Below are 25,508 nucleotides of genomic sequence, written 5' to 3' on the forward strand. Positions count from 1 at the left end.
ATCAAAGTATGAGAGAATCAACAAGAAGAATTTCTCCTTGAATCACAATCGATATGATTAATCAATCTTGATATATATATGGCGCTTACCTAGCTACAACTTCTGAAACTGTTATTTCATTAGTGGACAAGGACAACCTTTCATCTTTTTCTTGGGTTTCTGAGTGCTGGGCACCTTCCTCTGAAATGAAAAATGCAGGTTGTTTAGGCAAAGGTAGCTCTGCACTTTCATTTGCAAGCATGGAGACCACAGTTGACATTGAAGGCCTATATTTTGCGTCGTCTTGCACACACAACAATCCCACATGGATACACCTCATTACTTCTGCTTCTGGGCAAGATCCACTCAGACTCAGTGCAGGATCCATTAGCTCTACACCTCTCCCTTCTCTCCACAGCTCCCATGCCTGCAAAAATATATATTGTCATCAAACAAATATATTTTGTTGATGCTCTGTATGTAATGTTGATGATCTTACCAAACCAATGAGATTCAGTGGGTGTTCCAAACGATACGAGCTGTTGTTTTTCTTGCCGCTCACAATCTCTAGAACTAGAACACCAAAACTGAATACATCTATCTTGGTTGAAACAATTCCCCTCAAGGCATACTCCGGAGACATGTATCCACTGAAGTACGTGACAACCAAACAATGGTGTTAGAATTTCAAAACCATAACTACTAACAATCAAACTATTATTAGTTACTTACTAGGTTCCAACAATTCTGTTGGTGTTTGCTTCAGTTTCCTGCCTCCCGAAGATTCTAGCCATGCCAAAATCAGATATTTTTGGATTCATGTTTTCGTCCAGTAAGATGTTACTGCTTTTTAGATCTCTATGGATGATTGTCAACCTCGAATATTTGTGGAGATAAAGTAACCCCTGAGCAACCCCTTCTATAATGTTCAATCTGTTCCCCCATCTTAGCAGCTCCTTCCTATTAGGGTCTATTTGTTCATACCAAATTCATACAAACATATGAATCATATAATATATGAATAAGTAAATAAGTAGTGAATGATAACTTGTACATACTTACCAAATAAAATAGAATCTAAACTTTTATTAGGCATATACTCGTAAATTAAAATTTTCTCATCTTCTTCAATGCAGCAACCCAAAAGTCTAACAAGATTAGTATGCTGGAGTCTCGCAATCAATAGAATTTCATTCTTGAACTCCACAAGACCTTGTCCTGAGCTTTTTGAGAGTCTCTTAATAGCCACTTCTTGCGTATGAGGTAATGTTCCCTAAAATTTCAATACAATAAACATATTATTTAGTGGATGGTAAAACTTTTTTAAATAAAAGATCTTCTAAACTAATTACCTTGTAAACTGGTCCAAAACCACCCATTCCGAACATACTTGCATTAGAGAAGTTGTTTGTGGCCATAACAATGCTCTTAAAGCTGAATACCTGCAGTTCATGACTAATTTTTTTGTCTATATTGTTCTTGTTCACTCTTGACGGTGTCACAACATCTCTTAGTTCATCTAGTAACAGACTGGCTTTGCCTGATTGTTTATCATTGAAATAAAAAGCCATATATTAGAGGGATTAATGATCATCTAAACATGCATGATTCCCAAATGATGTGATATTTTTGTAATTAAAATTGTACATTTGGAGATGTTTGACTATGCATTTGAAAAATAATTAACAGTGAATTTAGAAAAAAAAAATTAAATACAAAATCAGGCATTACAAGATCCAGAATCATAATTATTGGAGTAATCATAGAAAATAAAAAATGTCGCATCATTTATAAAAAAATATTTGTCAGTGCATATGAAGAGAAGTTTCTAGGTATATGTGCAGGTAAAATCACTTACAAGTGCACCTACTTTCACCTACAAGTACATGTAATTTTACCTTGTTAACATTTATTGATCTGAGTTCGTTCTGTTTGCCATCGTTTTTGTTCTTGCGGGGAGTTCAGCCGGTAGTTAGTACCCTTGAAAACCACCCGCAAACATTCATGCAGTAGGTGCAACTACTTATAACTATCGATGCAACTACGTACTTATAACTATAGGTGCACTTAGTATTGATGCTCAGTGTAAATTTTACATGCACCTATAATACATTTTACATGCACTTGTAATACATTTTACTTGCACTTCGATGTTCAATTATTTACGAAAATGTCACCCCATTTTTTTTAAATAATCAGTGTTTCTCATCCATTAGATATGGACACGTGAACTGATAGCAGGCATTACCATATTCGCTACGGGAAGATCCATTCGCATGGGAGTGCAACTATATATATATATATATATATATATATATATATATATATATATATACAAAACCTCACCTTTTGTAGTCTTTTTCCATCGAAAATAGCAAATGGAGCATACTATTAGGAACATCACTGAAGCAAGACCTACAACCAACCATATCCACCACTTCCTCGAGCTTGCTGCAGTCGAAACAAGGGATCCTGCATGCATATCTAATTAACTTCATATCAGATAACCGTTCCTATTATAAGTTTGCAAGTATCAATATAATTTCCTTTTTTGGCAAAAAAACTTGTGTGAAATCGTTTCACGAATCTCAATCTATGAGACGGGTCGGATCTTTGGTTAATGATGTCAAACATCCAACTCATTAATCAAAGATCTGACCCGTCTCATAGATTGAGACCCGTGAGACAGTCTCACATAAGTATTACCCTTATGATTTTGATTAATGAGGGAGATATTATGTCATTTTTTAAATTAATAAAGATAAAGGATGTTTGGCAAACATAGCTCAAAAGGTAGTTGAAAGCTGAAAAATTATAAGACAAAGCTGAAAACTTAAGAGCGATTAAGCTAACTGATTATGCTTAAAAGTGTTTGGTAAAATTAACTTTTAGATAAACTACTAAATGTAAAAAGATTAAAATGACATCTTCATAAAATTGAAATAGTTTTAAATTTAAATAAGTTTGTTTACATATTAGAATTTAACATATTGAAATGAAACTATTAGCATAATCATGATCTAGCATTTTAAAATTCAACACAATAAGCTTTAAATATTCAAGCATAATGGATATATATATATATATATATATATATATATATATATATATATATATTTATAGGATCAGGTGCGCACAAACTTCCGGTGCGAAAATACCGTGAGATAGAATTTGCGCTATGATTAATGACTCTCTTAAATCAATTGTATACGAAATATGCATTTGAAAGCTCAAAATTATGCACTTGAAGGTAGAAAAATGTGCACTTGAAGGCAACAAATTTGCACTCGAAGAAAAAATAGATGTGCAATTGATGTAATTTATGGTACCAAAAATGGAGGTTATTCAACTTAAGTGTTATTAAACTAATTACCCATACAAATCGTTTGTAAATCTCATAAATTTTATTAGAAATTTAGTTATTTGTTATTGAAAATAATGCACAAGATATAACAAATATGGCCCAGAATTGTGCACTTGAAGGCAAAGAAACATGCACTTGAAGGCATAAAAATGTGCACTTGAAGGTAAAAAATATGCACTGAAGGAAAAAATGGTTCACTTGAATGTTGAGTATTTTTTTTTTTACACAATAGTAAGACACACATACACTTGTAGGCATTAAATTGAGCACTTGAGGACATAAAGAGGATCACTAGAAGGCAACGGAGATTTAAAAAAAAAAAAAAAAAAAAAAAAAAAAAAAAAAAAAAAAACACTAAAAGGGAAAATTCGAAGGAAATTAATTGTGCACTCTTAGAAAGAAAAACATGCATTTGAAGGCTACAAAACGTGAACTTGAATGCTAAAAACATGAACTAGAAGGAAAAAAATGTTCAATGGAAAGCTAAGTAATTGTTTTATTTTGTTAATACAATAGTAAGACACATATGCACTTGTAGGCATGAAATTGAGCACTTGAGAGCATAGGGAGGATCACTAGAAGACAATAGAAAAAAGAATACTAAAAGGAAAAATTAGAACAAAATCAATTATGCACTCTTAGAAAAGAAAACATGCACTTGAAGGCTAAAAAACATGCACTTTTAGGCCAAATGTTTGCACTCAAAGGCACAAAGATGTGCAATCAAATGAGAAACTAAGTACTAAACGAAACAGATGCACTCAAAGAAAATAAATATGCACTTGAAGAAGTAAAAATGTACACTCAAAGAAGAAAATTTTGCACTCGAATACAAAAGACAATTTGGCCTACTTACTCAAATTACAAATATGCCACCCGCGCGCAGTGGCAGAGCCACAATTTGTACCCCCGCCTCCCCTCTCACCCCTTCTCGTTTTATAATATATATGTACATGTATAAATCACTAAAGATACAGCGACTCAGTTGGTTGAACTTTGAATATGACATGAAATTCCATGGGTTTGAATCCCACTTATAAAATTTTTGTATATTTTAGCTTTTTATCTTTATTTTAACTCTTCTCACCCTTCAATAAATTAAATGTATTTTTTTTAATTCTATTTTTATGTGTGTATATTTTAGCTTCTTTTTCTTTATTTTAACTCTTCTCACCCTTCAATAAATTAAATATTTTTTTAAGTCTAGTTTTTTTTTGTGAATCATTTAATTAATGTAGTCAACAAGCAAGTTTATACTATACTTCATCATATTCAAATTAATTTAGAAAAATAATTAAAAGAAAATTAAAATTAAAGTATTTATGAATATAATGTTTTTTCTATTCAAACTATTTTATCTAATCGATTATGATTTATATTTTTTCATAAATATTTTTATAACATTTCAAAGTGTCTTAAAATTTCACCCTAACCAAGTATAGTTTTGGCTTCGCCCTTAATTATCTTGTAGTCTATCATAAATATTGTATTATAATTTATAATGTATTTGAATCATATTATAGGTGTTTGATATTTTGTCATTGACAATTCTAAAATCATTTTAAGTACGGCCCCAATCACATAATTTTCTAAGTCCGCCACTGCCCGCGCGTATAATTTTGTAATTAATATTGAATCTCCGCTGTTGATTTTGGAATGCATATACGGTTGGATTTTGTGCGCATTTTTTACCAATGTAAGCTTTTTTATTTGATCCATTATATATATATATATATATATATATATATATATATATATATATGACAGGGATCAGGTGCGAGGAGAGGTTCCTGTGCGATTGTGCGAAGGAACGCACCTTAAGCATTAAACTAACGCACTTTAAGTACACAACACACGTACATTAAGTACAGAAACAAAACACCTTAAGAACACTAATCTCACGCACATTAAGCACAAAACTCATGCACCTTAAGCACAAAACTCACGCACCTTAAACACAAAACTCAACAACTACTCATATTAAGTACACACTCACGCACCTTAAGCACAAGACTCACGCACCTTAAGTACAAAACTCACGGACATTAATCACTGTACGGGAGATACTCAACCGCACTAGAACTTAATTATATATATATATATATATGAAAAAGTTCAAATGCGGCGATGTCCTTAGGTGCGGCAGAATTTCAGAATACACCAACAGTGTTAACAACATGCACCAACAATGTAAGGGAAACACACCACAATGAAATGCAAAAAAAAAAAAAAAAAACACCAAAAAATACACAACAGACCCAAAAAAAAATACACCATATAACTCACCACGTGTATTTCTGGACACTGAATGGTGTTTTTACTCACACTTAATGGTGTGTTTTTGGTGTTACGTACCTAATTTGTATGTGTTTTTGTGGTACATTTTCCTAACGTTGATGGTGTATATTTGTTGACTATTGGTGACGCTGCACTGTTGCACCTAAGGATATCGCCGCACTTGAACCTTACTATATATATATATATATATATATCCACTATGCTTGAATATTATATATCCACTATGCTCGAATATTTAAAGCTTACTGTGCTGAATTTTTTGTATGAAAATGAATCCATTAGATTTGATTGTTTTTCTTTGGTATGTTACTGTGCTTGGAATTGTGATGCGTGTAGAGTCGAAATTTTTAGGTTATATATATATATATATATATATATATATATATATATATATATTCAAATAAAAAATTACATAATGCACCCGGGTTGGACTTCCATTTGGAAGGTAGTGAGTTTGAGCCTCAGTGAAAGCGTTATTGGCTTTTTGTGTTTCAGTAGGTTGAGAAAGTATATGAACAGATACTACATTGTAATAGAGTCAGTAGCATTCAAAAAAAATCAAATTTAAAAAAAAATTGAAAAGAAAAAGAAAAATCATACGAGAGATATGAATACTTGTTCGAATGAAGAATGAATAAAAATATAGGAGAAGAGAAAATACCAAAAGGGTTTTAATTGTAAAGGGGATAAATGATATCATTTATTTAAAATAATAAGGATAAAAATGAATATATATTTTTTATTAATGGGTTGGATTTTTGATCTCATTAATCAAAGATCCGACTCGTCTCACAGATTGAGGGCAAATTATACCGTGCACCAGGGCGCACAGTGCATTGTGCGCCCTGGCACAAAACGACATCGTTTTGATCTTTTCACGTGTTTGCCATTAAAAAAAAAAAAAAAATTATACCTGAAAACACATAATCTTTTTTAAAAAGACAAAAAACCTTGTTTCGAATGTACAGATTGAATTTTATACCTGAAAATACATAATTTTATAACAAAATACAAAAAGATGTCGTTTTGGGAGGCGCGGGGCACACATTGCTATGCGCGCCTTAGTGCATAGTATAACGATTGCGGATTGAGACCTATGAGAGTCTCACACAAATATTTGCCAAATTATAATATCTTTTTTTTTTTTTTGAAATGTTACTGGCCCTATTACATTGTAGTATCTGTTCATATACTTTCTCAACCTACTGAAACACAAAGAACCAATAACGCCTCCACCGAAGCTTGAACTCATAATAACCTTCCAAATGGAAGTCCAACCCGGGTACCATTAGACCACATAGTCCTGGTCCAAATTATAATATCTTAATTTATTCTTTTTGTCTTTTTACATTTATCAACTAATCAACTAAGTAAACAATTAATTTTATCAAATACTTTAATTTCAATTAGTTAATTTATTACTTATTAGCTACTACCTTTTTAATTTTGCCTTGCCAAACTGATCTTAGAAGGGAATGGATGGAGATGTCGGAAGAAATAAAATACGTGCGAGTAACATATACGTACCTGTTCCCGGAATATACAGTAACCCACTCCCGGCACTGAAATTCATTCCGGGATTGTATCTCCGCACCAAATCTTCACTCACGTTAGTCGCTTTTGCCACCGTCTGCAAGCTCTCTCCCGGCCTCAGGGGATACGTAATGAACAAATCGTAGCCATGGGGCAAATCTTTATTCCCGCACGAGCAGTTGACCATCACGTTCAACACCATCCCTACATCCACGGAAAATATATTCTTGATAGGGTTAAACTTCAGCAGCCATTGAAAAGTGGTTAAGTTGGAATAGTAGAACGCCGAAATGAGATAGAGGGTGTCCCGTTCCCGAATGGTGTACGGAAACATGCGCCCCAATTCGCCGTTATTAATCGACAGGCAATCACATGAGAATGGGACGTTGATCCTGGTTCCTGCAAGGACGGAATCCCCGTTTGGAAAAATTGCAGTTGGGTTGTAGGCAATGATTTTCTCTGCAGGAATGGAGAACATCTTGGAGATGAAGCTCAGATTCATGCCCGGTCCGGCGTAGTATGAGGCTAGAGCCAAGTCACATCCCCCACTGCAACTGGACTCAGCTGGTGATAATAAGCTGAGAAGAGATAAGATTATGGGGAGGAGATGAGAGTTGAGGTTGTTCCTGGTTTGGATTGATGAAGAAAGACCCACATGTTGAGCAAAACCCATGAGAGGGCAGGAGAATGGAGCTCTGATCTTTTGGATTATTGAAGAAGATCAGGGTCTGAGTGATGAAGAAATGTTAGGTTTGGAAAGACTTGTCAAACAAATAATAGTGGAAAATGGATGGATAAGCCAAACAGAGCAAAGAATGTATGCACATGGACCATGGAACTATGCAAGTGTACGCTTGAAAAATCTACCTAGTAGCACGGAGAAATGTAAACGCGTGAATTGAATTAGTGAGGTCCCGACAGAGTATTGGTAACTCAGCTTCTCAGCTTGTTCCACACTGGCACACTGCAGTAGTCATGTCTGGTTATTCTTTTCAAATTTCACTCATATGACCAACTGAATTGTCTATACAGACATTTTATTGGACAATGATCATTATACCATATATCATAGTTATTTTGTAAGGTAAATCACTTATATGGGGTATAATGTTTATTTTTAATATACCAAAGAATAATTTTAATGCATTATTAAAGATTCATTAGTTGATATACTATCTAAAAATGAACTTTCAATAAATTAAAAATAAATATTTAGCATATTAAAAATGAACATTTATTTATGATCCACAATATATTTTGTCTTTATCGGAAAGATTGCAATTTTAGGATGTATATATTGGTGATATTGGAATTACCCCAACATATACCCTCAAACATACCAAAGCCATCTATGATATATATCCTATTTTTCATGCCATGTTTAATATTGAATGATAACTCTAGTTCATTCATGCAATGTACATAAGCTAAGGGTCTACTGGAATATTACATTAACAATTTACTTAATAATTGCTTCAGTCAACAGTCAACAGTCGTTAATTTGGAATAATAGTTCGTCTTGGGAATTGACAGACCAACTAGTTTGCAGAAGTCTAGAATGGACCATATGTAGAACTATACAAGACGAGAGTTTCAACAACAAAAATTTGCCCTTGAATCACAATCCCCAAAAAAAAAAAAAAAAAAAAAAAAAAAAATCTTGATGAATTGATTAACCTATATATGGTGCTTATCTAGCTACCATTTCTGAAACTGTTATTTCATTAGTGGATAACCTTTCATCTTTTTCTTGGTTTTCTGAGTGCTGGGCACCTTCCTCTGCAATGAAAAATGCAGGTTGTTTTGGCAGAGGTATCTGCGCATTTTCATTTGCAAGCATGGAGACCACACTTGACATTGAAGGCCTATATTTTGCGTCATCTTGCACACATAACAATCCCACTTGAATACACCTCATTACTTCTCCTTCTGGGCAGGATCCACTCAGTGCAGGATCCATTAGCTCTATACCTCTCCCTTCTCTCCACAGCTCCCATGCCTGCAAAGATATATATTGTCATAAAACAAATATATTTTGCTAATGCTCTGTATGTAATGTTGATGATCTTACCAAACCAATGAGATTCAGTGGGTGTTCCAAGCGATACGAGCTGTTGTTTTTCTTGCCGCTCAAAATCTCTTGGAGTAAAACCCCGAAACTGAATACATCTGTCTTGGTTGAAACAATTCCCCTCAGCGCATACTCTGGAGACATGTATCCACTAAAGTGACAACATAACCTGGCCAAACAATAATGTTGTTAGCATGCATGCATGTATCCACTTCTGGGCATGCATTTAACATAGTATATGACATAGTTACTTACTAGGTTCCAACAATTCTGTTGGTGTTTGCTAGCTTCAATATCCTGCCTCCCAAAGATTCTAGCCATGCCGAAATCAGATATTTTTGGGTTCATGTTTTCGTCGAGTAAGATGTTGCCGCTTTTTAGATCTCTATGGATGATCGTCAACCTCGAATATTTGTGGAGATAGAGTAATCCCTGAGCAATTCCTTCTACAATGTTCAATCGGTTCCCCCATCTTAGCAGCTCCTTCCTGTCAGGGTCTGTTCATACAACTATGAATACAACAGATAGTATATAATTATATAAATCACTTGCAATTACCAATGTGTATAGTATACTTACCAAATAAAAAGGAATCTAAGCTTTTATTGGGCATATACTCGTAAATTAAAATTTTCTCATCTCCTTCGATGCAGCAACCCAAAAGCCTAACAAGATTAGTGTGTTGGAGTCTGGCAATCAATAAAATTTCATTCTTGAACTCCAAAAGCCCTTGGCCTGAGCTTTTTGAGAGTCTCTTAATAGCTACTTCTTGTCCATCAGGTAATGTTCCCTGTATGATAAGATTAATTAGTCACTGCCAAAACTTTTTAAAACGAAAGATCTTGTGAAGCTCGCTTACCTTGTAAACAGGTCCAAAACCACCCTTTCCGAGCATACTTGCATTAGAGAAATTGTTTGTGGCGATAGAAATGCTCTTAAAACTGAATACCTGCAGTTCATGACTAATTTTTTTGTCTATATTGCTCTAGTTCACTCTTGAGAGTGTGACAACACCTCTTAGGGTGTGTTTGGAAACCTGAAAAATGAGTTCTGGAAATCATTTTCCAAGTTTCCAGTGTTTGGATGTGCCTGGAAAATCAAGTCAACGGAAATCATTTTCCGTTGACTTTGGAAAATAGGCTTGTTTTGGAGGAAAATGACTTCCCCTTTTTTTGGGGGGAAGTCATTTTCCAACTTTTACACCAACATCACACCACCACCAACATCATCAACACCATACCACCATCACCACCACTATTGCCGCCGCCACCACCAGTATACCCCCGCCACCATCACACCACCATCACAACCACCACCAACACCGCAACCACTACCACCACCACCACCACCATACCACCGCCACCATCGCCGCCGCCGCCACCACCACATACCACCGCCACCACACCACCACCACACCACCACCTTCACACCACCACCGCCGCCACCACCACCACCATACACCGCAACCACCGTCGCCGCCACCACCACCGCAACCACGCGACCACTGCCACCACCGTCATACTACCACCACCATCACACCAACACCACTACCGCCGTCGCCGCCACCACCAGCATACTACCGCAACCACCGTCGCCGCTGCCACCACCATACCACCGCAACCACCGCCACCACCATCACACCGCCGCCGCCGCCGCCGCCGCCACGACCATACCACTGCAACCACCACCGTCGCCACCACCACCATACCACCGCCACCACACCACCACCGTCATACCACCACCAATTATTATTATTATTATTATTATTATTATTATTATTATTATTATTATTATTATTATTATTATATAACGAATAAAACCACTACCACTACACCACCACCACCACCATAATATTTTTGATATATTATTAATTTTTTTTTTGAAAAACTTAGCTATTTTTTATTATATTTAAAATTAATATTATATTATTATATATTATTATACATGTTGTAATATTCTAAATAAAATAATTAAAATGTTTAATTATACAATTCTACTCATTTTCCAGAAAATGAACCAAACACAGAAAAACAGTTTTCCATAATGCAACCAAACACTGGAAAGGAAAATGTTTTCCGGAAAATGACTCATTTTCCAGAAAACATTTTCCAGAAGTCATTTTCCTGCTTTCCAAACGGACCCTTAGTTCATCTAGCAGCAGACTGGCTTTTGATTTGGCTTCTTCACCTGCAGATTATTAATCATGAAAAGCAAGATATTAGAGGGATATATATCATCAAAACATATTTGTTATTTCCTTCCCAAATCCAAGTATTACACAAAACCTCACCTTTTATATTCTTTTTCCATTGAAAATACCAAATGGAGCATAGTATTAAAAATACCACAGAAGTAAGAACAACTACCAACCATATCCACCATTTCCTTTTCCTGGAGCTGGCTGCAGTAGAAACTAAACAAGGATCCAGTGTTACTTGAAATCAGAGAAGCTGCCTATTAGAGAGAATTGAAAGGAGAACTTAATGCCCTTTGATGTACAATAAGGTAAAACCATTCACTGCACATACTAGAGAGTTCTTTAATTCTCAAAAGGTGACAAAAGTGAAATTTGTCACAAGAGACCAATGGTCGAGTCTCACTAGAAGCAGTGTTGTCAGCAATCTCTCAAATGAGGAGAGCTCTTTGTGCGCAGTGAACAAAAGTCTAGCATATGTTAATCAATTAAGTCATTATAATTAGGGGTGATAGCAAACAGAATTTTTGATAAACTACTCATGTTCGTGTTCGGTAACCATTCGTTTATGGTCGTTTATTAAGGTAAACAAACATAAATGAATAAATTTTAGAACTCGATTAAAAAACGAACAGAGTTTGAAAATTTGTAGGCTCGTTTGCTAAGAGCTCGTGAATAAGCTCATTTGTATTCGTTTAATAATGTTCACAAACAAACTCGTTTAGTGTCCAATCCATTTAATAATATTTACGAACATGTTCATGAACAAGTAGTTAAACATTATTTCTTATCCACGAATAAATTGTGATCATGAACATTAACATGTATTTAATTGGTTTGGTTATTAAGCATTCATGAACGTGTTCACGAACCTGAATGAACATGTTTGCGAATTTATTCGCAAACGTTAACGAGCATGCTCGTGAACGTGTTTGTTAATGTTAATGAACATGTACAACACTAATGAACGCTTAACAAATGAACACGAACAAGATTTTCAAAAACATTAACAAAAGAACATGAACCATAAATGAATAAATTTTAGAACTCGATTAAAAAACGAACAGAGTTTGAAAATTTGTAGGCTCGTTTGCTAAGAGCTCGTGAATAAGCTCATTTGTATTCGTTTAATAATGTTCACAAACAAACTCGTTTAGTGTCCAATCCATTTAATAATATTTACGAACATGTTCATGAACAAGTAGTCAAACATTATTTCTTATCCACGAATAAATTGTGATCATGAACATTAACATGTATTTAATTGGTTTGGTTATTAAGCATTCATGAACGTGTTCACGAACCTGAATGAACATGTTTGCGAATTTATTCGCAAACGTTAACGAGCATGCTCGTGAACGTGTTTGTTAATGTTAATGAACATGTACAACACTAATGAACGCTTAACAAATGAACACGAACAAGATTTTCAAAAACATTAACAAAAGAACATGAACCATAAATCTTAACAAACAAACACGAAGAACCTCGGTTTGTTTATGTTTAATTCATTAACAATCCTAATTATAATTTACCCCTCTATAATTCTCTCTGGTGTCAAAACACTTGAAAGGTACAATTTCACCTTTTATTAGAAGAGAGTTCTTTAATTACATACCTTCAGATGGAGGTGGTGATAACACTGGCGCGGAAGCTGGAACTGATCTTGGCAATTGAAGTCAAAAATAGAGTTAAGAATTAACAGGTCTTTATTTATTGTTATACTAGGTATTTTTACGCACATAAAGTTTAAACAATTAAACCCAATATATTCAAATCTATTTCAACTATTAAACAAAAATAAAAAATATTTATTTATAAAAATAATTTTAAAATATTATTTTTAACTCATCAAAGTTATATATATATATATATATATATATATATATATATATATATATATATATATATATATATATATGTGTGTGTGTGTGTGTGTGTGTGTGTGTGTGTGTGTGTGTGTGTGTGAAAATCCTATATTTTAAAAAGTAGTTATAATTATTGGGTAAATGTCATAACTTAATTATTGTCCTTTCAAAAAAAAAAACTTAATTATTGTCATATTATTTTTGTTTATAATGAAAAAAAAAAAAAGTAAGTCCAATTTATTAAGTAATAGTTTTGGAATAAAATTAATATATAATGACTAATAAATATGGCATGATTAATTAGATTGTCATAATATATTTTAGTTAACATTAATGTGAGGGAAGATCACATGATTAAACTAAGGTTGTGGGGTATTGACTCTTTGGATTATAATAAATAAATAAATAAATAAATAAATAAATACACACATACACACACACACACACACACATATATATATATATATATATATATTGAACAGATAGTAATGTATAATATATATATGTATAATTCAATTTTTAATAATATTTAGTTTAATATATAAGTATATAAAATTTATATATTTAAAAAAAAAACAAAAATAAATTTAAAAGTTCTAAAAAAAAAAAGTTAGAATCAAAGAACAATGCAAAAGTCATTCATTTTGTAAATGTAATAATTTTTAATAAGTTGATATTTTAAATTTATAAAATTAAAAAAAAAAAAAAAAAAAAAAAAAAAAACAAACAAACAAACAGTCACATCAAAGTGGAGAGATTTTCGGAATAAAAAAATACTGAGCAAATGATGTACCTCTTCCGGGAATATACAGTAACCCACTCCCGGCACTGAAATTCACTCTGGGATTGTACCTCCGCACCATATCTTCACTGACGTTAGCCGCTTTTGCCACCGACTGCAAGCTGTCCCCCGGACTTAGGGGATACGTAATAAACAAGTCGTAATCCTTGGGCATATCCCCATTCCCGCACGAGCAATTGATCATCTCATTCAACTTCATCCCTGGTACCAGAGAAACAAGATTATCCTCCGTCAGACTGTTAATCTTGTGCAGCCACTCATAAGTTGTTAAATTGGAATAGTGCCACGTCGCAATCTTATAGGTGTTGTCCCCGCTCTGAATGGAGTACGGAAACAAGTGCCCCAAGTAGCCGTTCACATGAGAATGGCACGTTAATCCTGGTTCCTCCATTGGCGGTGGCGTTGGGGTTGTAGGCAAGGATTTGGTCTACAGGAATGGAGAACAGGTGGGAGATGAAGGTGAGATTTGTGGCCGGCCTAACGTAGTATGAGGCTAGAGCCAAGTCACAGCCCTCATCACAACGGGACTCAGATGGAGGGGAAAATAATGATAAGCTTAGAAGAGATACAAATATCCGGAGGAGAGTAGAGGTTGTTCCTAGTTTGGATTGATGAAGAAAGGAGGACATGTTGAGCAAAACTCATGAGAATGGAACTCTTTCGGATTTAAAGGTTAGGTTTGGAGAATCTGATCAAAACTCAAAAAGAATTGTCAAATAGATGGAAAATCGATCGGATAGGCCAAACAGAGCAAAGAATTGGCAGACATCTTTGGACAAAAAGTCTATATTGAACCGTGTTTGAAAAATCAGAGCTGCTCTTTTTTCTTTTTTCTTTTTTTTGACATTTTCCATATTGCAATTATGGGATGTATTGGTTTTAGTTGGCCCGCTTGACTCAAAGAGTCAAAGTAAACCCTCAAGTAGAGCAAACATGATTACATGTATGCCCCATATAACTATTTGGACCATAAATAAAAAGTATATTGAGCAAATACAAATTTTGGTCCTACAAGTATTAGTAAAATGACAATTTTGATTCACATGTTTAATTCCTACCAATTTTCATCCACGACTATTATCTTAGTACCAATTTTTATCTACAAATATTGTTTTAGTGCCAAAATTCATCGCACCGGTCACCTCTTCATTTAAGACATGCCGATATATGAAATTATTAAGGGTATTTTCGTTTTTTTTTTTTTAAATTAAGATCCCAATTTGAACATGAATAAAAGGATTTAAGTCCTAAAATTCATCCCAATTCTCAATTCTCAATTCTCCTCCTCAAATTAAGGTAAGATGGGGAGAAGAACTATCAATTGGGGCAAATTTTTATTCTCACACGAGCAGTTGACCACCACGTTCAACACCATCCCTATATCCAGGAAAAGAACATCCTCCTCTCACATGCTCTGTCGGGTCAGAGTGTGGGGACCCTTAAGGTTGAGATTCAGCCTTTTGAGATAAAAAAAGAACATCCTTGTCCGAGAGAAGGTTAAACTTCTGCAACCATTGATAAGTGGTTAAGTTGGAATAGTAGGACGTGGAAATGATATAGAGGGCCCGAATGGTGTACGGAAACATGCGCCCCAATTCGCCGTTAATCGACAGGCAATCACATGGGAATGGCACGTTGATCCTGGTTCCTGCAAGGACGGAATCCCCGTCTGGGAAAATCTACCAAGTAGCACGCAGAAACGTGTGAATTAGTGCTACACTTTTATTTCACAATCATTATATCATTATATGTTCATTCATGTACATAAGCTAAGGCCAAGGTTTAATGGAATAGTATTACATTAACAATTTACTTAATAATTGCTTTAGTCAATAGTGGTAAAATTGGAATAATAGTTCGTCTTGGGAATTGACAGACCAACTAGCTAGTTTGCAGAAGTCTAGAATGGACCATAGAACTATACAAGACGAGAGTTTCAACAACAAAAATTTGCCCCTTGAATCACAATCAATCTTTATGAATTGATTAACCTATATATGATGCTTATCTAGCTAGCAGTTCTGAAACTGTTAGTCCATTAGTGGACAAACTTTCATTCTTTTCTTGGCTTTCCGACTGTTGTGCACCTTCCTCTGCAATAAAAAATGCAGGTTGTTTAGGCAAAGGTAGCTGTACACTTTCATTTGCAAGCATGGAGACCACACTTGACATTGAAGGCCTATATTTTGCGTCGTCTTGCACGCACAACAATCCCACTTGAATACACCTCATTGCTTCTGCTTCTGGGCAGGATCCACTCAGACTCAGTGCAGGATCCATTAGCTCTATACCTCTCCCTTCTCTCCACAGCTCCCATGCCTGCAAAAATATATATTGTCATAAAACAAATATATTTTGCTAATACTCTGTATGTAATGTTGATGACCTTACCAAACCAATGAGATTCAGTGGGTGTTCCAAACGATACGAGCTGTTGTTTTTCTTGCCGCTCACAATCTCTAGAACTAGAACACCAAAACTAAATACATCTATCTTGGTTGAAACAATTCCCCTCAGCGCATACTCCGGAGACATGTATCCACTAAAGTGACAACATAACCAAACAATAATGTTGTTAGCATGCATGCATGTATCCACTTCTGGGCATGCATTTAATATAGTATATGGCATAGTTACTTACTAGGTTCCAACAATTCTATTGGTGTTTGCTTCAATATCTTGCCTCCCAGCAAAGATTCTAGCCATGCCAAAATCAGATATTTTTGGGTTCATGTTTTCGTCGAGTAAGATGTTGCCACTTTTTAGATCTCTATGGATGACCGTCAACCTCGAATATTTGTGGAGATAGAGTAACCCCTGAGCAATTCCTTCTACAATGTTCAATCGGTTCCCCCATCTTAGCAGCTCCTTCCTGTCAGGGTCTGTTCATACAACTATGAATACAACAGATAGTATATAATTATATAAATCACTTGCAATTACCAATGTGTATAGTATACTTACCAAATAAAAAGGAATCTAAGCTTTTATTGGGCATATACTCGTAAATTAAAATTTTCTCATCTCCTTCGATGCAGCAACCCAAAAGCCTAACAAGATTAGTATGCTGGAGTCTGGCAATCAATAAAATTTCATTCTTGAATTCCAATAGCCCTTGGCCCGAGCTTTTCGAGAGTCTCTTAATAGCTACTTCTTGTCCATCAGGTAATATTCCCTTAAATTTCAGTACAATAAGATTAATTAGTCACTGCCAAAACTTTTTAAAAGGAAAGATTTTGTGAAGCTTACCTTGTAAACAGGTCCAAAACCACCCTTTCCAAGCATACTTGCATTAGAGAAATTGTTTGTGGCCATAGCAATGCTCTTAAAACTGAATACCTGCAGTTCATGACTAATTTTTTTGTCTATATTGCTCTTGTTCACTCTTGAGAGTGTGACAACACTTCTTAGTTCATCTAGCAGCAGACTGGCTTTTGATTTAGCTTCTTCACCTGCAGATTATTAATCATGAAAAGCGAGATATTAGAGGGATATATATTATCAAAACATGTTTGTCATCTTCTTCCCAAATCCTGGTATTACACAAAGCCTCACCTTTTGCATTCTTTTTCCATTGAAAGTAGAAAATGGAGCATACAATCAATAGGAATATCACACAAGGAAGAATAACTGCCAACAATATCCACCATTTCCTTTTCCTCAAGCTCTCTGCAGTAGAAACAAAGGATAAAGTGTTACTATAGATCAGATAAGCGTGCCTATAAGCGAGAAAGGAGAGCATAATGCCGGTTGATGTACAGAAAGGTAAAACCATATACACATACTTGCGAGTTCTTTACATTCCTAACCGGGGAGTCAGAAAAAATCATGTATTTTTTTGAAAAATTATGGTAAAAATTTAGAATGTCAGTCAATATTAATACGGATTATATATGATATCATTATATATATCATACATAATTGTACCCTGGCATCGATCTCAATTATATAGTATAATAATAAATGTATTTTTATTGTAATTTTACTGTTTACTTTTAATCAAATAAAAGTTACCAATTATTTTGTTGGCAATATTTTTATAGATAATTAACTGATATTCATTTTATTGATTAAATTAATATTCTAAAATTTGAGGGATGAGGATGAAACTCAAAATCACGAATTAAAAAATCAATATTAACATTGATTTTTCAATTTAAAAACTAATCTTTTAAATTGACAAATGTGCATCCTAAAAGTGTAAATAAATAATAAAACTCAAATAACTCGCAAATAATTTGACTTATTTACACTCATAAACACAATGGAGCACTTGAGATTTGTTTATTTGTTTACATACCTCCAGACGGAAGTGATGATGGCATTGAGGGATCTGGAAGAAACGAAAGTTAATTTTTAGTTGATAAATCTTGAATAAGAATATATATATATATATATATATATATATATATATATAGAGGCGGGTTCAGGTGCGGCAGTGTCTTACGGTGCGGTTATTTTTTACGGTGCGGCAACACCAATAGTTCACCAAATATGCACCATCAACGTTAGGAAATACACCACACAAAACAGAGTAAACAGAACCCTGCATCACCAAACACACACCATTAGGTGTGAGTAAAAACACCATACACTGTTCGGAAATACACCATTGGGGATGGTGAGTTATATGGTGTGTTTTTTTGAGTCTGTGGTGTATTTTGTGATGTTTTATTATATTTCATTGGGGTGTGTTTTTATTACACTGTTGGTGCATATTGTTAACACTGTTGGTGTATTCTGGAATTTGACCGCACCGCCGCACCGTAAGACCCCGCCGCATATGAGCGCTCTTCTATATATATATATATATATATATATATATAATGAAATGTATGATTATATATAGAGTTAATTCTAGCAATAGTCCTTCGACTATTGTAATTTTTCAAATTTAGTCCTCGTCTTTTAATTTGGACGAAATAAATCCTTGACTATCAGAATTGTAAGACATACCGATTCCTGGAATAAATACTAATCCAGTTTCAGCTTGGACATCCAGTCCTGGATTGTAGCGTTGCAGCAAATCTAACCTGACATTAGTCGCTCCGGCCAGCGTGAGCAAGCTCTCCCCCGGCCTCAGGGGATGCGTAATAAACAAGTCGTACTTGTTGGCCACATCCGGCGTATTCGCGCACGAGCAATTCACCGTCACATTCAACGTCGTCGTATCCCGCTTATTAGTCGTCTTCAACCAGTCAACAGTGGTTAAATTGGAAAAGTAGAGGTTCGCAATCCTATCGTAGGTGTCCCCGGCCGCAACGGAGTATGGAAACACATGCCCCAAGAAGTGGCCGTTTTCCAGACAATCACATCGGAATGGGATATTAATCCTGGAGTCTTCTAAGATGCTATACGGGCCTGTATAATCGAAAGTGGGGTTGTAGTCAACAATTTTCTGGAGACTAGTGGAGAAGAGTTGGGAGAGGAAGGTGAGATTCATGCCTGGCCAAACATTGTATGAAGCTAGAGCCAAATCACAGCCATAGCTGCAAGTGGAGGCAGCTGATGAGAAGGTAAGAAGGGATAAGAATATCCGGAGGAGGAGGAGGAGAGCGGTTGAGGTCATTATATTCCTGGTTTTGATTGATGAATGATTGAATGTTGAGACGAGAATTGGAGTTTTTCTTTCTGCCGCTGGGAGGATTGATTGAAAACACTACAGTGAGTCGGTGATGGAGAAAGGTTAGGTTTGGACTTGGGAGAGATCAGAGTCTGATCAAATTTCAGTCAAACAAGTGGAAAATGGATGGGATCGGATAAGGCAGGCAGTCAGAGAAGACAACTTTGCACAAGTCAATAAATTCGCTCATATACAAAGTAGCACAAAACCATGAGCTTCGTTCTCTTTTCCAGATTTGCGTAACGTTTTGATTGTTTTGTGAGCAGTTAACAAGAAGTGTAAAACTGTATTTAATAGGACGGGTACATTCGTGCGTTATGCATCGTAAAAACATACACAATTTCTTCCAAGTCTGACTCAAAAACTAGCAAGCATTCGGTGTTGCCAGATGACAACTGGGACGACCTACGTCTCAATTACTTACTTCCATAGCTTGCGCAATGACATGTTCTTCTCTGTATCCTTCTTCATCACCTTCGCCACTGCCATCTCAAAATCTTCCTGTGTCACGTGGACCCTCCTTTCTCGTAGAGCAAACATCCCCGCTTCAGTACAAACAGCCTGCACCCACGTGTAAATAATTAACAATTTCTTCCTATCTATCTATTTCTTTGCTTCATTCACTAATAATATTATGTCATCACTCAAGAAAACATGCAATTTGCGAGAATATGAAATCATCAAATCAAGGAACTGGAAGCCAACTCACCTTAAGTTCGGCACCAGAAGCACCATTCATCTTTTCTGCTATCTTCTTTAGATCAATCCCACGCATCAAGTTCATTTTCCTAGAATGAATCTTCAAGATATCCCAGCGAGACTGAATACCAACATCAATTATTCATTCAGTTGATGTAGGAGCAAACAGGAAGGAAAAGACGCTCATTATTTAGAGTAGGATGAGATGCAAAACTACTTTTTCTTTTTCATGATAAAAAAGGGATTCTTTTCAAACTAAAACCTCAATATGGAAATAGAGTGAGAGTCGAATGGGCAAGAAATACAAGAATCCAACAAGTAGAAATCTGGACACTTGTAACAACTTTCAATGAATATATACATAACCAATTGAGAAGAAGTTCTCTACCTCTTCATTCGGATTTGGAAATTCAATTTTTCGGTCAATTCTTCCTGGTCTGAGAAGGGCCTGATCCAGAATATCTATACGGTTTGTGGCCATCAATACCTGAAAGGAATACAAGCTTATATTGTAGCATTTGACCACAAAAGACAATAGAGACCAAAATAATAGTATATATCAATCATACACACACATATGCTGATTAAAAGAAAAGCTCCTAATCAATTTCAACCGATGACTAACCTTGATCTTGTTTGATGCCTCAAATCCATCAAGCTGGTTAAGGAGCTCAAGCATTGTGCGTTGCACTTCACTGTCACCATTCCCACTTCCTGATTCCATTCTAGCTGACCCAATGCTATCAATTTCATCCATAAATATAATAGACGGAGCATGTTCTCTGCCAAACAACAAAACCACAACTACTTAAGACGATGGCACAATAAGTAAAGCATATGATACTCCTCAAGTGTATCCATAGGAAATAATTAGAGGGTGTTGTAAAACCCAAACACATGATCAATAGGTTCTGACACATGTTTCTTCAAGCACCTAAAACTAACTTCAAAAAGCAACAGCATACTCAATTCAGTCAATTGCCAACTTCTTAAATTCGGTTCAATTCCATCCCTACCTTGAGTAAGTGGACCAGTTAACTGGGAGAAAACTAACTCAGAAATTCTTCTGCTACCAAATGCACATTCATAAAGTTTCTCATCTCAACCAAAGCTCAAATGGCATTGCATATAACAAAGCTTTCAATAACTGAACTTTAACACTGAGATAGAAGGGAACAAGGAGTACTTAACAAGGAGAAAGTGTAGAAAACAAAAAACCAGTTTCTTAAAAGCCCCATTCACTTGGCATAAAATATTCTATACAGGGACGGAGCCAGAAAATATGTTGAGGGGGGGCAAAGAAGTAAGGATGGATTCAATGGCAGATTCGGAAATTTTTTTCAGGGAAAAAATTAAAATAAAAGAGAAAATTTGAAAAAAAAAAATGAAACACTTAAGAAATATAACAATAGATATTGTTGGATATAGCGAAAAATAAAACATATTAAAACTTTATAAAAATATTTATAATAAAATATGAAACATAATTAATTTGATAAAACAATTCGAATATAAAACACATTATAAATTACACATTCCATTATTAATATAAAGAAAATTATATATACATCTCATTATTAATATAAAATAGAAAGACATCCCATTATTAATATAAAAGAAAGTTATAGATATCATGCCAAAATTCAATTGTGTTAAGCAAAGTTGTGAAGAAGATTGTGTCATTATCAATGCAAGGATTCGAACCCAAGCCATTCCCAAACTCAAACACATTTCCTACCACCTTTGTCTACCAAAGCTTTTGTTTACATAATCTGCTTTATAATACTTATATCAATAATGTACTATATATACATATTATATACAATATAGGGTAGGGTGGGGTGGGCTGAGGGGGGGCAGCTGCCCCTGCCCCCCCTTTGCCTCCGTCTCTGATTCTATACATAAGTTGTTTTATGATTTACATTGTTTACTTGACTGAAAAGTGCATAATAAATACGGAGTAGTTTTCAAGGAAACCTTGCTTTTATGCCTAATTGCCTATAGGCATAAAATCATTTATATTAAAAGATGCATAAATGTTTTATGTTCTATGTAATACTATTTTTATCCCAAGATATTCCTAACTAAGCTAGTCTTTAAACACTTTCCAGCATAACTAACTAAACATTGGGAAAGTTTTTCCCCAAAAAACATTTTTCTTTTCCCCAACTATTATTATTATTACTTTATGCAAAGTGTACTAAAGAAAACATTTCCCCTCCACGCCCCCAACAATCATTTTTGGCTAATGCCTTCAATCCCACAGAATTAAGGCACCAAAGTAACATACTCCGTAATATTTAATTGTCAATGTGAGAGTAAAAAACAAACCTGGCCATTACAAAAAGTTCTCTCACCATTCGAGAGCCTTCTCCAATATATTTTTGCACTAGTTCAGAGCCAGAAACCCTAATGAAGGTACAATCAGTATGATGTGCAACAGCTCTTGCCAACAGTGTTTTCCCAGTTCCTGGAGGTCCATAAAGCAGTACTCCCTATTTTTTGACAGATAAGTTAAGATAGGATAAGAATGTCCATTCACTGTTAACTAATTAAAATACCAATCAAAATAACTTGACAATGCTTAAGATACCTTTGGTTGGGCAATTCCAAGACTCTCAAATAATTCAGGGTGTTTAATAGGAAGCTCAATAACCTGAAATATATGACAAAAGAATATCAATATACAGAATCTATAAAATGCAAAATAGTTGTGGTCTTAGTACGCATGACCAAAGATGGGAAGTTACTAGATACGCTAACACAAACAAATGTTGAAACGACATTAACCTCCTTAATCTCCTTGATTTGTTGATCAAGACCACCAATCATATCATAAGTAGAATCAGGAACTTTTTCAACTTTCATAAGGTTGACTAAAGGATCCACTTTGCTAGGTAAAATCAAATGGAGAACATAGCTATCGTTGCGAAGAGCAACCCTGGTTGATGGAGTAATCTTTGTTATGTCAATGCTCTTATCAATGTCAACAACATATTTGCCTTCAGGATGTACCTGTAGAACAATATACGATAAAGAGTTTCTATAATGAGTATAATATATATACAGACACACACACACACAGAGTTGTTACTTGTTAGTTTAAATACTCCGTACAAATTCAATTAATAACATTTGGGTGGGGGTTAAACTTACTTTAACCAAAACTTTTGACTTCCCCATCACTTTGACAACTTCACCGACATAAGATCCAGGCTCCTGAAGCAGTTGTAACTCTTCCTTCAACATTCTCACTGCTCAATGGAAATAAACAAAAAATGGAATACATCACTGAGCAATTTGTAGTTTTTACTCATCAAAAATTTAAATAAATAAAATATAATATAATAATAATAATAATATAAAACCATCACTGATCACCCGGTATCCCCACCCCCAGCCCCCAAAAAAAATACCAAGGTGGAAACCCAGAAAATCTTGTGAAAGGAGAGGAACAAATCAATCAAGGACCAAAATAACCAAAACGAAGATTAGAACCAAAATTCACCAATAGAACTAACCAAAATACCCAAGTGATAGTTGCCCTTGATCCCACACAAAGACAAAATCATGTGCAGGCACACATACAAAGACAAGTGTTTGCAATACTAGTAATTTAGTAAATTTGTAATTAATGCAAAACTACAATAATTGGAATCTAGAGGTTCACTTCAAAATAAACCATCCTAAAATTAAGTCTACTTACATTCAGTTAATTTACTTGCTCTCCTCAATGAATTTCAGAAGTAATAAAAATTACCACATACAGAGTACTATATAAATAAGGGACTCCCCACATTGGAGCAACCCTAGCCAAGTTGGTTAAATTGTTGACTTGATAATCACAAGGTTACAAGTTCGACTCCCAATGACCTTCATGGTTTGAGAAGGTAACCTAAGCTAGTTTACCTCCTTGTAATCCTTTGCCGGCTAAGATCACAAGGCGGGGTAGCAGGATTTACCCGTGCACACCCTCGGGTAGTGCCTGCGGGTTCCCTCGTCACCCAAAAAGAAAAAGGAACTCACCACATTCTTTCCAGCTGCATACATTAATGAAATAAACAAGAGACAAACCTCTATAGCACATTAGCACTAATTATAGCATTAGAAAAATGCTATTCTCCTAAAGAATATTACATTTCCTTAAATACATCCGGACCAATACCAATACCAACACCATATTATATAGTTAATCTGATCAAGATGCTAACTTTCTACTCGCAAAGAGCTACTCCTACAGAAATCAAGCGCCCCGCTACATGGCCGACATAACACAAGGACAATAAACAAAGATAAAAAAGAACACTGGTTTATGCACGTGAATATTATTTTGCAGAACATAGCACAATTTCACTAAATCATAACTCAGAGATAGACAATTCCATTAATAATCGGGGCTAAATGTAGGGTTTTTGAAATATATACTGTTATCGACCTAACCTTTAGAATTGAGCTCGTTACGCTGGGCTTCGAGCCGATTGAGATTATGACCCTTTTGGCGGACTTGGAGTTGGAGATCGTGGATGTGCTGCATGTAGTACTGCTTCAGGCCTTCACCTTGCTTCATCGGCTTCGCTGAACAGCTATCTTCTCTCCCTGATTCGGTTGTGCTCTTTCTCACCTCCACCGTCGCCATTCTTTGATCGCGGGTTTAGGGTTTCTAATCACAATCCACAGTTTTTCAGAAGATGAGAAGTTGAGAAGGAATGACCTTCAACAGTTTCAATTCGGGTCGGGTTGGTTTGATTCAGGCTGGTATTAAAATGAGTTTCTTAATACTTTATTCTCCTTTTCTTGATCAGTTGGAAAACTACGATTAGAGTAATTACACAAATAGCCCCCACACTGATTTATATTCGAGAACGCAACTCTTTATCTTTTGAATATACATTGAGCCCCAAGAATATTAAAGCAAAGAGTAAAAGACATTTTTGGTCCTAGACTTATAGTGGCACGGACAATTTTAGTCCTTTTTTAAAAAATCAGACAATTTGTGGACACTCTTATTATGACGAGGACAATTTTGGTCCTCCGTCTAAATTTCTGTTAGATGGCCCGTTAGATAGGGGGTACATTT

The 25,508-nt window shown here is 35.1% G+C and overlaps 2 protein-coding genes and 1 pseudogene across 3 annotated transcripts; all 3 read right to left on the reverse strand.

Moving 5' to 3' along the window:
- LOC109186786 (receptor-like serine/threonine-protein kinase SD1-8) lies at positions 1-7,977 on the reverse strand. The gene is made up of 7 exons (XM_019336927.1): positions 7,169-7,977; positions 2,326-2,451; positions 1,332-1,519; positions 1,042-1,252; positions 712-949; positions 479-629; positions 1-406 (listed from the first exon to the last, which is right to left on the reverse strand). The coding sequence occupies exons 1-7, from the start codon at positions 7,845-7,847 to the stop codon at positions 86-88; spliced, it is 1,914 nt and encodes a 637-aa protein (XP_019192472.1). The 5' UTR covers positions 7,848-7,977; the 3' UTR covers positions 1-85.
- Positions 6,726-25,198, reverse strand: LOC109186788 (26S protease regulatory subunit 8 homolog A-like). 2 transcript variants are annotated; one of them, XM_019336929.1, is made up of 10 exons: positions 24,872-25,198; positions 23,588-23,685; positions 23,222-23,446; positions 23,025-23,087; positions 22,763-22,926; positions 21,057-21,213; positions 20,820-20,918; positions 20,442-20,552; positions 20,142-20,293; positions 6,726-6,735 (listed from the first exon to the last, which is right to left on the reverse strand). In XM_019336929.1, exons 1-9 carry the CDS (start codon positions 25,065-25,067, stop codon positions 20,153-20,155), a joined length of 1,254 nt encoding a protein of 417 aa, XP_019192474.1. In that variant the 5' UTR covers positions 25,068-25,198; the 3' UTR covers positions 6,726-6,735; positions 20,142-20,152. The 2 variants fall into 2 exon arrangements, with proteins under 2 accessions (XP_019192474.1, XP_019192473.1); XM_019336928.1 differs by lacking the exon at positions 6,726-6,735 and having other exon boundaries at positions 19,967-20,293.
- Positions 8,770-19,833, reverse strand: LOC109186223 (annotated as a pseudogene).
- Positions 25,199-25,508: the final 310 nt, after the last annotated feature.

Source organism: Ipomoea nil, unplaced genomic scaffold (genome assembly GCF_001879475.1).
Source record: "Ipomoea nil cultivar Tokyo-kokei standard unplaced genomic scaffold, Asagao_1.1 scaffold1407, whole genome shotgun sequence".
In the NCBI taxonomy this organism is placed as follows: Eukaryota; Viridiplantae; Streptophyta; class Magnoliopsida; order Solanales; family Convolvulaceae; genus Ipomoea; species Ipomoea nil.

Coding starts and splice junctions, on each gene's coding strand:
- LOC109186786 (XM_019336927.1), bottom strand. CDS start 7,847: ATGGGTTTTGCTCAACATGTGGGTCTTTCTTCATCAATCCAAACCAGG. Junction 1,253..1,331: donor GTTTTGGACCAGTTTACAAG/GTAATTAGTTTA, acceptor TTGAAATTTTAG/GGAACATTACCTCATACGCA. Junction 407..478: donor CACTGAATCTCATTGGTTTG/GTAAGATCATCA, acceptor ATATTTTTGCAG/GCATGGGAGCTGTGGAGAGA.
- LOC109186788 (XM_019336929.1), bottom strand. CDS start 25,067: ATGGCGACGGTGGAGGTGAGAAAGAGCACAACCGAATCAGGGAGAGAA. Junction 23,088..23,221: donor AAATCAAGGAGATTAAGGAG/GTTAATGTCGTT, acceptor CATATATTTCAG/GTTATTGAGCTTCCTATTAA. Junction 20,294..20,441: donor CTTCTGGTGCCGAACTTAAG/GTGAGTTGGCTT, acceptor ACGTGGGTGCAG/GCTGTTTGTACTGAAGCGGG.